General features: G+C 42.3%; 1 protein-coding gene across 1 annotated transcript in view; it reads left to right on the top strand.

Annotated features, from left to right (window-relative positions):
* Positions 1 to 1242: 1242 nt before the first annotated feature.
* Borcs5 (BLOC-1 related complex subunit 5) overlaps positions 1243 to 15135 on the top strand; it is a 78809-nt gene continuing 64916 nt past the window's right edge. Inside the window, exons 1-2 of the mRNA XM_005364494.2 lie at positions 1243 to 1496; positions 4312 to 4455. Of these exons, the coding sequence (XP_005364551.1) occupies positions 1439 to 1496; positions 4312 to 4455 (202 nt within the window). The 5' untranslated portion in view covers positions 1243 to 1438. The remainder of the gene's footprint in view (positions 1497 to 4311; positions 4456 to 15135) is intronic.

The raw sequence follows: 15135 nt of genomic DNA on the forward strand, positions 1-15135 counted from the left end.
TTGGGGGTGGAGGACTAGAGTGTAAAGGTGGAGAGTGAAGGGTGGGGGCTCTACACCCTAAGGGGTGGGGTGCTGAACTTCCAGTATATCGGCTGCTTTTAAATCTAATAAACTCATTGGTTCCTCAGAATGAAGGTTGATGGTAGTCAGAACTGTAGAAGGGTGTAAACGTATTTATATTTTCCATAGGGAAGGCATTTTAGCAACATGGGCACACACCACAGAGACTAGAGCTTGTAATTTCTTGAAGCAGTTGAGAGAACCCCTGAAGGCGTCGGGTTACTGCCTGCATACCCGATTTGCTCACATAAGCATTTTCCTTTTTATATCATCTGTACATCTTCCTCCTCGTCATAGGCAGTTCCATAATTGTTGCGGGAGGTCCTCCCGCTCCTCCAGCCTATAGCTGCTGAGATACCAGCCCATTGGGGCATGGTCTCTCTCCCTTTAAAAAAGCAGCTACTTCCCTCTCCTCGCTCTCTCTTCCTGCTCTGCTGGCGACTAGACTCCCTTCCTGGTTGTGCAGAGGGCTGTGATCTATAAGTTTTTCCCCTTTAAATAAATACCATCCTATTAATCATAATTCCAAACTGGTGTGGCATTGCTTGTGACTTACGTCTCCAGTTGGCACCCAACGTTTGGTGACCTGTCAATAGCGGTCAATCTTCAGGAAGTGCCTAGATTCACTTCCTGTTTAAGAATAAAGCAGCATACCCTAACGGTTTTTCTCTCAATTTTAGCTCCTTCCCCGCTCCCCCCCACCCCCAGTGTCTTTGCATTTTCTGTATAGTTGCCCACTGCTAAACTCCCTGCTTCCAAAGTTTTAAAAAAGAGCTTTGCTTCTGTACAAGTGTGGTTTGAAATTGGAGGTCTATAGACCGCCTTTATTCTCCATTGGTAAAACGGCTTAAAAATACTTATTTTTAAGTATTTTCACGTCTATAATCCCAGGTTGAGTCAGGGGGATCGCCCAGAGTTCCAGGCCACCAGAGAGCTACAGTGTGAGCTATTTCAAAAGCAAAAACCCAGTTCATTTTGCAAAGTTGTTCGAAGATCATCAGGATCCGCAGGAAAGGGCTTCACACCTCTGGACACCTTTGGCTTTGAGGCCTGGCCCTTTAAGGCAGAGCCACCCCAACCTCCAGCGCGCGTCTCCGCGCCCCGCCCCTCGGATTTGGGGGCGGGAACCTTCGAACCCGGAACTGACGGCTACGCGTAGCCGGCGCGGCCAATCGGCATCCCGGAAGGAGCGCGTTTCGGCGTCTGAGCCAGTGAATGACAGCAGCGCCGCCCGCCGGTCGCGGCCGCGGCCCCGCCGGTGTCCCGAGCCTCCTGTCAGCGCGCCCCTCAGCTAGGCGAGCGGCGTGCGTCCCCGCGTGTCCGTGGCCCGGCGGGCTCTCCCCGGCCCCTGCCCCGCTGTCCCTCCGCTGCCGGCGCCATGGGCAGCGAGCAGAGCGCGGAGGCCGAGAGCCGCCCCGGCGATCTGAACGCCTCAGGTCGGTGCCTCACCTCCCGCCCGGGCGCTGCTGGCGGAGCCGGCGGGCCCACCGCGTGCCCGAACACAGAGAAGGCGTGGCCTCCCGCCCCAGCCCGGTCCCCTGAACCGGCACGCTCGCCTTCGCGCTAGTCTTTAAAAGACGACCTCGTGGATGGTCGGTTCCAGGTCTCGGCACTCACGCCGAGATTTGACTCCATGCGGATGGATAATTCCCAGGACCTCTAAGATCAGGCTTTCTGAAAAAAACTAGGTGTCCTTCTCAGAAGAGACCTGTGAGCGCTGGGTGCAAATGTTACCAGAAACTGCTTTTTCCATTCAGGTGTCGGGTCTGTCTTTTTAAAATGAAGTTGACCAGATGGCAGGCAGGGTCTGGTGTATCTCCTGTTGTCATCATTTTTTAGATTTCTCTAAGAGTTTAAGGTAGGAATCGGAAGGGAATTTTGCTAGACCTTTAGTGAGCGCTCAATAAAACAGCTTGTGATCGAAAACCATTTGGTCCTTTTTTTTTTCCTACCCACTTAGGTAACCTCTGAGACTGCACTAGGTAAGCTCATGGGTTGCTAAGCCTTTTAAATTAAGATCTCAGACCTAAAAAGAGTTTTCAGAATGGCTCGCTGCTTGGTACCATTTGCCACTCAGAAATGTGGAAGCTAACAGGTGTCGGGGGTGATTCATGCAGAAGGGCAATTCTTTGAGGCCTGCTGTCTGGGAACTTTAGTCTACTGGCTTTGCTGTGTTTTGTTTCCTTGGAAGACCCAGAGTGTCGTGTCTGTTTATAACAAAACCGCAATAATGGCCATCTCGTGCTTTCTTGCCTCTATGTCCAGCCAGAAGCATAGTTCAGGGGAAGGAGCATGGCGCCCTGTTGCTCATCCAGGAACCACAGCATAGGCTTACTTCTGAGGGTATTTGCATCCTCTCCTGTGTCTGGTGCCTTGCACATGTTTATGTGCAGTATTTATAGTGTCCCCATTTTCACACACATCTTTATACATGAAATAATAGAAATCAACTAGAATGCTTTGACGTCCCCTTTGGAGTCTGGGGAAAGGAGAACCATGGAATTTGTATCAGGAAAGATGTTTTAGTACTACTTCTGTAAAATGTTAGATAAATTACCAAGCTGGGATAAACTGTTCCTGAAAAGCAATAAAAGTAGCAGAGATCCCCCCCCACTCCCAGAGTGCAGCCCCCAGGACGACCACCACGCATCAGGAGAGGCTAGTTTCCAGAAGGTAGAGTAGTTCTGTGGTATCTATCCTCAGATCAGACTGAAGAGCCTGAGTATACAAGCCCGTGAATACTAGAACCTTCAGGTTCTACAGGATTCATTCTTGTTCCAACCAGGAAAATGTTTGGATGAGATGTCTTGTTCAGGGAATCCTTGGAGGATTGAACCCCTTCCCTCCCAAGGAACCTGGAATTGACATGCCTCTGAAGCGTCCTCCAATTTTCTGAAGGTTGCCACAGCCTGAAATGGTCCTGTTGATTGCTTCTGTTCTTTTTGCACTAATGCTGCACTAAGACTCACTGGAGCTTTAGGAATAGATTTTGTACTAAGGTCCCAGAGACCTTCAGTGCCTTTCCTAATTCTGTTTCTAGGGCTGTTGATCTTGGGCAAGTCCCAGACAGTTTTGTTCCTTCATTTGTAAACTATGGACATATATCAGGAGATCAGGACAATCAAAAAAGGAAACATTCAAAAAAAATTTGTGTGTTGAATAACAAAATGCTTGGCTATTCAAGAATCTCATACATGTTATATGTTTCTATATGTTTGAAAATTTTGGTTTTTTAATATATATACACGTACATGTGTGTTATATACGTGTATATATACATACACATGCATTTATATTTCTTAGGCTAGGGCCTTAGCTCAGTGGTAGGGCACTTGCCTAATATTTGAGAGGCTTTGGTTACAATCCCTAGCACCACAAAAAAAGAAATTAGAAGTTCCCTATAATCTACCTATGCCAGCTCCCACTACAAAGTAATGACATTTTTCTATGTAAAATATTCATTTTTTCTTCTTTTGAGACAGTGCTTTATGTAGTCTAGGCTGATCTATGCTCCCAATGCTGTAAATTATTTTATTATTATATATTTAGGTGTTTTGCCTGCATGCTTGTCTGTGTACCACATATATGTAGTGTCTGAGGAGCCATAAGAGGGTACTGGATCCACCAGAACTAGAGTTACAAATGGTTTTGAACCAACATGTGGGTCCTGGGACTTGAACCAGGGTCTTCTGGAAGAGCAGACAGTGTTCTCAACCAGTGAGTCATATCTCCAGACCCTGTTGTTGAATTTTTATCTTCCTATCTCTGCCTTGAGTGTGGAGAAGTGAGCCACCATGTCCAGTTGATGGTCCAGCTGAATTACATCTCCTCGTAGTCTTTTGTTATTTAGTTTTATTATTTATTTATTTATAGACAGGGTCTTACTATGTAGCTCTGACTGTCCTGGGATTCACTATGTAGACAGATATCTGCCTGCTTCTTCCTTCCAAGAGCTGGGTTTAAAGGTATGCACCACCGTACCAGCATTTCCTTTTGTTTTTGTTGTTGTTGTTCTTGTTTTGTTATTAAACTTTAATCCACTTCAACATTTCCAAGACAAAAAGCAGCCAGCACTACTCTCAGAAGAAATAGTTTATCATTTTAAATAGGGATGGCTTTGACAAGAAGCACGTATGTTAAGATCAGAAAATCTGTATGTCGTGTGAACTACTCTTTCTGGTGGCTGTGTTGGTGGTGGGCAGTGGTGGCTCTCCACCATGCAGTTTCTGATCTGTGTCACTTGTTTTGCAGTGACCCCATCTCCAGCTAAACATCGGGCCAAGATGGATGATATTGTGGTTGTAGCTCAGGGCTCTCAGGCCTCCAGGAATGTCAGCAATGATCCTGATGTCATCAAGCTGCAAGAGATCCCAACCTTCCAGCCCCTTTTAAAAGGTGAGAGGTTATACTTTGTGTTACCTGGACTTGCCGGGGAGGTTTATATATGGCCCCATGACTCTTTCCCCACATATCTGTATGCCTTGGCATCGTCTCTGAAAAGTCTTCCTTGACTGCTCTGTCTGAAAGTGGAGTCTCTTTCCCTGACTTTTTTTCTGTAGCACCTAATCACCTCTGACCTATTGTAAAATAGAATTCATTTTTACGTGTCTATTGGTTGTGTATGTATGTGTATGTCACAGTTTGCATATAGAGGTCAAAGGACAACTTTTGTGAGTTTGTTCTTTTTTGCCATCATGTGGGTACTGGGGATCAGGTCAGGTTATCAGGCTTGGCACCTTTACCTACTGAGCCATCTTGCCAGCCCAGTAGGTTTACTGTCTATTTTTCTGTTAATATGTGAGCTCCACGATGACAGGAACTTTCTGTTTCTTCCACTATTGAAGTCCAGCCCCCAAGACAGAACTGATATAAAACAAGGATCAAGTAAATTAATGAATGAACTGGTGTTACTAGAGGTGGTCCTTCAGTTGACTGGTTTAATTCCATGAAAAGGTTTTCGTTATTTGTGATCTAGACTGTGGTATGGATTGATTAGTTTATACTCCTAGAAAGGTTCTGTCACCACTGGTGCACCGGTGATTAATTCTGGCAACTGCTTTACACGAGAGAAAAGTATACTTAGGAGAGGAGAGATTTCCTACCCGATTAGCATACTTCAAGGTGCTTATATGAAGACCATAACTTTGTTGTTTTTGTGTCTCCATTAAGTGGAGTTTATTTTCTTTATCTTTTGTGTGTGAGAGTGTTGTGTGTGTACATGTTTGGAAGCCGTAGGTCAACTCCCAGTGTTGTTCTCAGGAGCCATCCACCTTGTTTTCTGAAACAGGGTCTCCCTATTCCTGGGAATGATTTTCTGTTAACTGAACAGTGCTTCTGCTATATGAGTTCCTCAGATTCTCTGCCTCTACTCCCACAAAAACACCCAAAACAAAACCGAAGCAATAATGAGCATAAATAAGGTTGTGGTTTACGTAACCTGCATCTTTCTTCATTTTTTATAACAATACCACAGACTGAGAAATTTATAAAGAAAAGAGGTTAATTTACCTTACACTTCACGATGAAGACCATAGCTCTGGTATCCTCTTGGCATCTGCTGAGAGTCTCCCTGCTGGGTCATGTCGTGAAGGGAGATATCACTTCACACGGCTGAGCAAGCTGCTAACTTGATCTCTCTTTCTCATCAAATAAAGCCATTCATGCAATCATAAGGCTCCACCTTCATGACCACATCCCATCCTGATTACCTTCCAAAGATCCCGCCTGCAAACCCCATTAGCCTGTGATTTGTGGGGAGTAAGTTTCAAAATGAACTTGAGAGGTGACAAACACCCAGACAAGAGCAAGCTGGCTCTAGTAAAGCATCTTATATAGTTATCTGTATTAAATGTACCCTGGCCCCCCCATATGTACACACACCATTTTTTCATGTTTTAGTGATGTGTACAAGATCAGACATCTGGCAGATAGAGACTGCACTTGAGGTGTCTTCGCTGCTGTTGAGTCCTACCCGAATTACACCGTTCCATGCTGTGTTCTTCTCAGCGATTATCTGCTGTACACTGGAGACCATTTACACTTTCACTCTCCCTGTTCTGGCCACCAGGCTAGACTTTGGTAACCCCTCTACTCTTAGGAAAGAGTGGATTACATTCTGCTGCTTACCCATCTGCTCATGCCTTTCCCTTATTCTGAGAAGTAGCGTGATTCTCCAAAGAAGTCAGCCTTCCAAATGAAACTCCACCTTCATGTAAATTTGCCCAATCTTGAGAAACATAACAGATACTGATGTTCCACACTCTGCCCTCCCTGGATCTGCTGGAGTGCTGTCCACCGTCAGTTTCCACATGCCTGCTTCCTGTCAACTCCTTCTCCTCAGTCCGCAAAGTCTTCTAGCCCTTCACTGGTCTTCTGTGACTTATTCTTGACTTCTTCCCCCTAGGGTAATACTAAAAGCAAACCAGAATTTGAGATATTCATAATCATTTTCTAGGATGAGATGTTTAATCATTTGACATGATTCACGTGAGAATAAACGACCAGTAGGGAAAGCACCTAGGAGACAACTTGGGATGAAGGGAGCTCCGGGAGTGAAGGTCATCCACTGGGAGCATGAGTGGTTATTGTGATACAAGTGAGTGCCCACCTGGACTTGGTTACCTTAGTAACCAGGCTGTACTACATCGAGAGCTGGTACAGCGGAGAGGAAAGCTGGGGAGGGCCAGGTGACTCTGAGTACTTACCTGGGTTTGGTTAAGGAAGATAGAGAGCTCACTCACGTGATTGGAAATGGCGGTGTGAAGCTGTGCTCAGACCACAGGCACCATCACAAGGCAGTGAGTGTTTGCAGATGCTGTGTGTCATCTGTGAGCAAGAAATCCCTTGGACAGCGATTTGGGAAAGACAGGCAACAGGAAAACTGAGTAGACAATGATGTGTCCAGTTCCCCTCAGTACTTCCCTACGAGAGATTTAAATATTGGGATTCACATTAAATTCCCGGCCTAATATCACTGGCTGTATCAGTATCCCATCTTCAGAAGGTATCGGGACATACCAACCATGGAGAAGAACTTGTTCCCATTGTAGCACAATCTGTTCTATAAATCACAGCTATCCTAGGGAGGTGTGTGTGTGTGTGAGCTTGTTTGGATTTTAGGTGCCAAATTTCTTGCAGAGCCTCCTGCTTTGACATTGTTCTGCCTGGTAATTTAAATCTCTGGCCCCTGCCTGCTGGGCTGTTGTAGGAGTTGCTGGCGACTCAGTACTGTTGCCTTTATACTGGCCCCTCTCTTCCCCCCCTTGCTTGCTTTCAGGGTGAGGCAGTTTCTTAAAGTAGTTTAAAAAAAAAAAAAAGGCCACCCAGTGAAGGCTATACCCGCCAGGTTTGATTTCAGAAAGCTTTTATTCAAGTTAATGACAGTTTATTCTTTCAAAACAATATATTCAATCTTACAGAGTTCACTATTGTTCCATAATGTCATATGAGGTAAGCTGTTGCTGGTGGGTGATCTGCAGAGGCAGAGACTGGGCGAGTTTGGGGCAATTTGTATGACTGAGGTAATGTTTGCATTTTAATAAGCAAGCAGAGTCTTTGGTTTTAACTCTTTTGGGTAAATATACCAGGGTATCATTTATAGTTTATAATACAAATATCTGTTCTTAGCATTTTTTTCAAGTCAAAGAATTTCTATTTTTTCATAACAACATCTGAGTTTGCAATTTATTTTCATATGTGAAACACTTACTAGAAAAGGGAAGAAAACTTGAAAGTAGCAATGTGGCCATGACAGAACACAATAGCAAATTGTTGATTTCATGTACGTTACTAAGATTCCAATGAATTAAATAAGCCCTACACATTCTTACTTAAAATTCAACCACTTATTTTTTAAATGAAGCTTACTCTATTTTATATCATTCTATAGAAATGAAACATTCACAAGAGAAATGCAATATTGTTTTTATGTCAAAGTTACAAAAATATACTATTCATTTTTGGTGGATGAATAGATGCATACACACACACAACATTGTTTGTGACTGACCTGTCATTTTTGTTCATGACCTTGGATATAACATAAGGGGTTGTCCTAGAGCCTAAGAAAGGACTGTCCTTGTTACCAGCCAGGAAGGTCTCGGTTATACAACACAGATGCTACGTGACACTAAGCAGCTTTGTTGGTGTTTTGAGAGTGGGTGTTAAGAACAGAAGGCATGTGAAGTGGATTCTGATTATTAAAGAGCTTGGAGCTGGGTGAGGGGGTGCATGCCTGTAGTCCTAACACCGGGAAGCAGAGGCAGAGAGATAGCTGTGGCAAGCCTGGGCAGATAATACAAAGAAAAGGAAAACAAAAACAAACAAAGCCAGCTTTTTGGTCTTTCTCGTGTAGTCTGTTTCACCCAGCTCTCTTTACTTAATTCTTATACTTGTGTAGTCTCTTTCCATTCTTTTACTGTTAATCCATTTATACCTTCATGTTGAAAGTGTATGTCTTATAGACAGCCAACTTAGTAGTAGGTCGCTGCTTTTCTGTTAGGTCTGCTTTTAAATCATGTATAACGTGATCTGACTATGGAAATTTAAATCTACCATTTAGTTTATTTTTTATTTGTGCCTTGTGCTTTTGTTCTTTCATATGTTTTCTCTGCCCTTCTTAGATCAATTGAATATTTTAGCATTCTGTTTTAGTTTTTCCCTATTTTTGTTTGTTTGTTTTTAACAGCATCTTGTTCTGTAGTTCAAGCTGGCTTTACTTGAGACAGTTCTCTTGCCTCAGGCATGGATTACTGTGCCAAGCTGATTTTATTTTCTTGTTAGTCTAAAAATTCTAGTGTATCTTACAGTATAGGTCAGCTGAAAAATGTCATTTTTTAAATCCAGGCTTTTATAAAATCCTTGAAAAATGAGTTAAAAAAAAAGTATTCACTGTTTTTGAATAGCTCCAGCAAGACTGTGACTCTCATCTTCTAACCCATTCTCTTTTACCGCTTATAAAATCCATTGATTTTCAGTAGGAGGCTGCTTGTTGGTTCCCGGACACCCAGCTAGTTTAGACCCAAAATAATCACACAGAAACTGTATTAATTAAAACACTGCTTGGCCCATCAGTTCTAACTTCTATTTGGCTAACTCTTACATATTAATTTAACCCATTTCTACTAATTTGTGTATCGCCATGTGACAGTGGCTTACCGGCAAAGTTTTGGCATGCATGACTCTGGTGGCTGCTCCATGGTATCTCTCTGACTCTGCCCTTCTTTCTCCCAGCATTCAGTCCCGTCCTCTCCACCTAGCTCTCTGCTCTGCCCTGCCCTGCCCTGCTCTGCAGTAGGCTCAAAGCAGTTATTTATTCATTAATGGTAATCACAGCACACAGAGGGGACTCCTACATCACCATTTAAACAGAAAAGGGGAAATGGTGTGGGAGGTCCTTCTGTTTCTGTGTTGCTTTTATTGGTTAATGAATAAAGAACTGCTTCGAGCCTATGGCAAGGAGGAACAGAACTAGGTGGGGAAAGCTAGGCTGTATGCTGGATAAAAGAAAGGCGGAGTTGGAGAGAAGCCATGGAGCCACCAGAGACAGATTCTGGGAATTTTAGCTGGTAAACCACAGCTAAATCAGAGTGATTCGTGAATCTGATTCATGAATCAGAGCAAATTAAAGATGCCCATGTGTAATGGAGTGCTCCTGGGTGACCCCAGGAAAACATAGAGGGGGAAGAGAGAGAGAAGGGAAGACCACACAAAACCCGGAGACTATGTGTTCATTCTCTAGGGGCAGTTTAAATAGCCCGTGGGAACGGTCTTGCTCTTCCCTGGGGAGGGGTTACTGTTTAGTGGGCTTTCTTGAGCCTCCCAAGGGAGGGGGTCACCATTTGGAGGGCTTTCTCAGGTGGAGTTTGGACTGAGGCAACTCCCAGGGGAGGGAGCTTATGCCAAGGAGCTGGAGTGAAGCCCCCAGACAAACAATCCAGAGTTTTTATATAAAGGGGTGTTAGGGAGCTGAGGTGGTGCTTCCGACCAAACATTCCTGTCTCCACCTGCCAAGTGCCTAGTATTAGCATGGGGGCATGTGCCACCACGCCCAGCTTGGGGTTTTTCTTTGGAAGTAATTATACTGTCATGGTTGCCCAATGCCTTCCTTATGCTATCATTCCTTCTACAGTGACCAGCTTACAGTCTATTATAAGGAAGAGCTTTCTTTTCCCGTTTATGTTTTCATTATTTAAATAAGTGTAGAACAGTGGGCTCCTGTTTTTGTTTTTCTAGTAAAGCCATTATTTTCATTCTTCAGGTGTTCCAAGTGTGTTCAGCTGCACACTTTCAGTCTAATTTTTTATGTCCCTTTCACGAAATCCTGCTTTTCCTTGAATGCATTCTTAGTTTCTGGAGCAGTATCATGCTGTCCTGCCTGACCCTAATCCTAGAGTCAGGCACTTCTCAAAGTACGTCCTGGATCTTCTAGTGGACGGTAACATCAAGGAACTGTCCTCACATCTCCCCAGTGGATTTAGCTAGGAAATACATGTATGTGTATCTACCGGGATATACATGCTTATACCAGTATGTGCTTGTTTTGTTTTTACCTATATTTTAAAAATAATGAGTTCATACTGATATGTGTCATATATTGCCTGATAGTTTTTTATTTAAATTGTGTGTGTGTGTGTGTGTGTGTGTGTGTGTGTGTGTATGTGTGTGTGTGCCACTCTGTGTGTATAGGTCAGAGGATAACTTTGTGGAGTATGTTCTCTCCTTCTTTCTCTACATAGGTTCTGGGGATAAACTCAGGTCACGAAATTGCAGAGCAAGCACCTTTATCTTCTGAGACATCTCACTGGCCTGGCTCATATGTGTTTGTTTTCTTTAATTAAATATCACTGGCTATTATTTCTTTTAATATTTTGCTCCCATGTTTTCCTTTCTGTGAGACTCAGTAGGTTCTGTTAGAATAATGAATAAAGAACTGCTTTGAGCCTTGATATTGCCTTCCAGATATTAGCCGTTCTGACAGGTATAAGATGGAAGCTCAGAGTCATTTGCATTTCCCTGATAGCTAAAAATGTTGAACATTTCTTTAAGTGTTTCTTGGCCATTACATTCCTCTGTTAGAATTCTCTGTTTAGATTTGTACCCCATTTTAAAATTGGATTATTTGGTTTATTGATGTCTAGTTTCTTGAGTTCTTTATATATTTTAGATATCAGCTCTCTGTCAGATGTGGAGTTGGTGAAAATATTTTTTCCATTCTGTAGGCAGCTGTTTTGTCCTATTGATGGTGTCCTTTGCTTTACAGAAGCTTTTTAGTTTTATGAGGTCCTTTTATTAATCGCTCGTCGTTAGTCCCTGAGCTATTGGTGTTCTGTTCAGGAAGTTGTCTCCTGTGCCAGTGTGTCCAAGGCTATTCCCCATTTTCTCTTCTGTCAGGTTCATTGCCTCTGGCTTTATGTTGAGGTCTTTGATCCACTAGGATATGAGTTTTGCTCAGGGTGATAGATATGGATCTGTTTGCATTCTTTTACATTCTGACATCCAGTTAGACCAGCATCATTTTTTGAAGATAGTTCTTTTTTTCCATTGTATATTTCTGGCTTCTTTATAAAAAATCAGGTGTCCATAGGTGTATACATTTACATTTGGGTTTTTGATTTGATTCCATTGATCAACCTGTCTGTTTTTATGCCAATACCGTGTGGTTTTTATTACTATAGCTCTGTAGTACAGTTTGAAATTAGGGATGGTGATACCTCGGGAAGTTCTTTTATTGTACAGGATTGTTTTAGCTATCCTGGGGTTTTTTTGTTTGTTTGTTTGTTTTTCCCATATGAACTTGAGTATTGTTCTTTCAAGGTCTGTAAAGAATTGTTTTGAAATTTTTATGGGAATTTCATTGAATCTGTAGATTGCTTTTGGTAAGATGGTCATTTTTACTATGTTAAGCCTATTGATCCATGAGCATGGGAAGATCTTTCCATATTCTGATATCTTCTTCAATTTATTTCTTCAAAGATTTGAAGTTATTGTCATACAAGTCTTTCATGTGTTTGGTTAGAGTTACTCCAACATGCTTTATATTATTTGTGGTATTGTGAAGGGTGTTGATTCTGATTTCTTTCTCAGCCCTTTTATTGTTTATATATAAGAAGGATACTGACTTTTTAAAGTTAATCTCGTATTCTGCCACTTCACTGAAGGTGTTTATCAACTGTAAGAGTTCCCTGGTAAAACTTTTGGGGTCACTTATGTATACTGTTTTTCATCTGGAAGTAGCAATACTTTGGCTTCTTCCTTTCTAATTTGTATCCCCTTGAACACCTTTAGTTTTCTTACTGCTGTAACTAGAACTTCAAGTACTGTATTGAATAAATATGGAAAGAGTGGACAGCCTTGTCCTGTTCCTGATTTTAGTGGAATTTCTTTGAGTTTCTCTCCATTTAATTTGATGTTGGCTATAGGCTTGTTGTAAATTTCTTTTGTTATGTTTAGGTATGTCTCTTGTATCCCTGATTTCCCCAAGACTTTTATTGTGAAGGGGTGTTGGATTTTGTCAACTGGAAGTTTCTTATAGGCTAAACATTACACATTTTATGGTTCTGGTCTCTGTGTTCCTTTGAAGGAAGCTAGACTTTGCTCTGTCATATATGTTGCAGGTTAATTTTTAAACTTACTTGTTTTTTTTTCCTTTTGAGACAGTCTCTCTACATAACCCTGGCTGTCCTGGAACTCACGTTATAGAACAGTCTGGCCTTGCCTCTGACTCCCAAGTCCTGGGATTAAAGGCATGGACCATGCCAAGATCTGTTGTGGGTTCCTTATAACCAGTGTGACTGTTTCTAGACTTTTCTGTTCCCCAGTTCTATTCTCCAGAGCAGTCTTTTTAATTGTGGTTTTTGTTTTTGAGATAAGAGTCTGCAAGCCTTCAACTTGCTAAGTAGACAAGGGTAACCTTGAACTCCTGACCCTCCTGTTTCTACCTTTCAGGTGCTGGGATTACAGGTATGGGCCACCCCAGCTAGTGCAGTCCTCAGGGTTTTGTGTCCTTGCTACCCTGCAGATACAGTCTGAGCACTCTCCCTGAGAAAACTCTACCTGTGGTCCCAGGTTCTCTGAACTTCTCTGCTGTGACTAATGGGAATATGAACTGTCCTTGGTTTGTATGAGATCCAGAAATTTTTCCACTTTCCTGTGGTTGTTTCTTCAACTTCAGGGAATTCTATTTACTCTGCACATTTATGTATTAGTGTTAGTTGGAGATTCCCGGGCATCCTGCTGCAGAGTTACTAAGGTCTTGCCTCTCCCACATTCTGCTGTGTCAGTTTGAGACTCTAGTTTTTCCAAGACTGTTCCCTTTCTCCAGCTCTGTACGGAAGCTGGGCTTTTCTCAGAGATCCATTTTTGCTGTGACCTGGATGTCCTTATCAGTTTCAGACTGGAGCTTGCTATGGAATCCCTGTGATGGTATAAGGAGCTGGGGCCGCGGGCCTCTGTGTGATTTAATTATAAGAGTGGCACCCTAGAGGTGACAGCCACACCCTTACAAGAGAAGATGGCAAGAAGAGCATACTTGTCTTTGCCAGGTGACGAGATAATAATCAAACTGCCATCTTCAAACTAGAAACAAGTCTCTGAGCTCTCAGGCCGTGGATGTCAGGCTTCAGAACTAGGAGAAAGAAAGATGTGTTGTTTAAGCTACCCATCCATGTTGTTCTGGTTATGCTGCACGGCTGAGTCACCTCCCTGGTCTACATCCTGGAAACTGCCTTTAGGCCGTGAGCTAGGGAGACAGTGGGCTTTGTTTTCCTTCTATCAGGGACCAAAGGCTGGCCCTGCCCCTTGTATTTCCTCTGAAGGGAAGCTCCTGCATTTCATCTGCTTTCTATTTATTTATGACTGGAGGGCATAATAGTAGTTAATTCATTGTAGAAATTAGCAATTTCTACAAAAGTAGAAATAAACTTTTTAATCCAAGTTTTTTCTATTTTTTTTAACCTTTTATTTTCAAGTTCATGCCTGTAGCCTTTAAATCATTTCTGCACCGCACTTCCAAGTGTCTGAGAGTGTTCAGACAGCACACATGCAAGTGATACAACATGGTTGCTAACCTTTAGGAGCTTGGGTAGTTCTGTGAACAACTTAAGCGGCTAAATAGCTCATAGTCTTAGAATATGAGTAATACTGCCAATATACTCAAAAGAATAGGCATGCATGGGGGAGGATTATTAATTTAGCCTGTGAATTTGGAGTATGCTTCGCAGAAGGAGTGGACTCCAAGGACTCTCAATGAGTAAGAAGTTACCATATAAAGACAGAATCAGGGAAGACATTCTTAGTCTTAAAATTTTTGATATAAGTAAAAAGAAGCTATATAAAGTCAAAATAACTCTTTGGTAAAATTATATATGGGATATACTGTAATTTAGATAGTCATAGGTAAGGAGGTAAAATTCTGATTTCAGCTTAGGCCTTTTTCTTTCCCCAGGTTTCAGTTCTTCCCGTATAGCCTAGACAATGTTAGAAAAACACTTTATCATTGAGCCATCCCTCCACGTCAGCAGTAAACTTTGATTTTAGCCCCAGTTACTCTTATAGTTAGCTCAGCTTGGTTATGGTGGGTTGCTCCTGTAAATCCTAAGCCTTGGAGGCAGAGGCATAAGTTAGAGGCCAGCCTGGGCCGTATAGCAAGTTCCAGATCTACTTGGACTCCATAGTGAAACCCTCTCTTAAACAAACGAGAGAAGCACAGTAGACTAATTGCAGGCATATATGCTAATTATCCATTCTTTTTATTTACATTTGTAGTTTGGGTTATATTCTGAATTTAAACAAAGCTAAGTACCTGGAGATAAGTTATCGTAAACAATATAATTTCCTGTCTGAGCTGGTTAAAGAACTGCTGAAGTGTGACAATCGATGCTATTTATTTATTTTCTTTGAAGCTCCAGTTTGTCTGATTCTCACAGCCTGAATACGTAAAAGTGGACAGTTCTGTCAGTCATTTTAAGTTTCTCTACTTTTCAAAAACCCTCATGTAAGCTATTTTTGTACATACTAACATTTAGGAGTGAAATGTTGATCTAGGGAAAGTGAGACTTTGTAAGTATTTCCCCAATT

Source organism: Microtus ochrogaster, assembly GCF_000317375.1.
Source record: "Microtus ochrogaster isolate Prairie Vole_2 chromosome 14 unlocalized genomic scaffold, MicOch1.0 chr14_random_2, whole genome shotgun sequence".
In the NCBI taxonomy this organism is placed as follows: Eukaryota; Metazoa; Chordata; class Mammalia; order Rodentia; family Cricetidae; genus Microtus; species Microtus ochrogaster.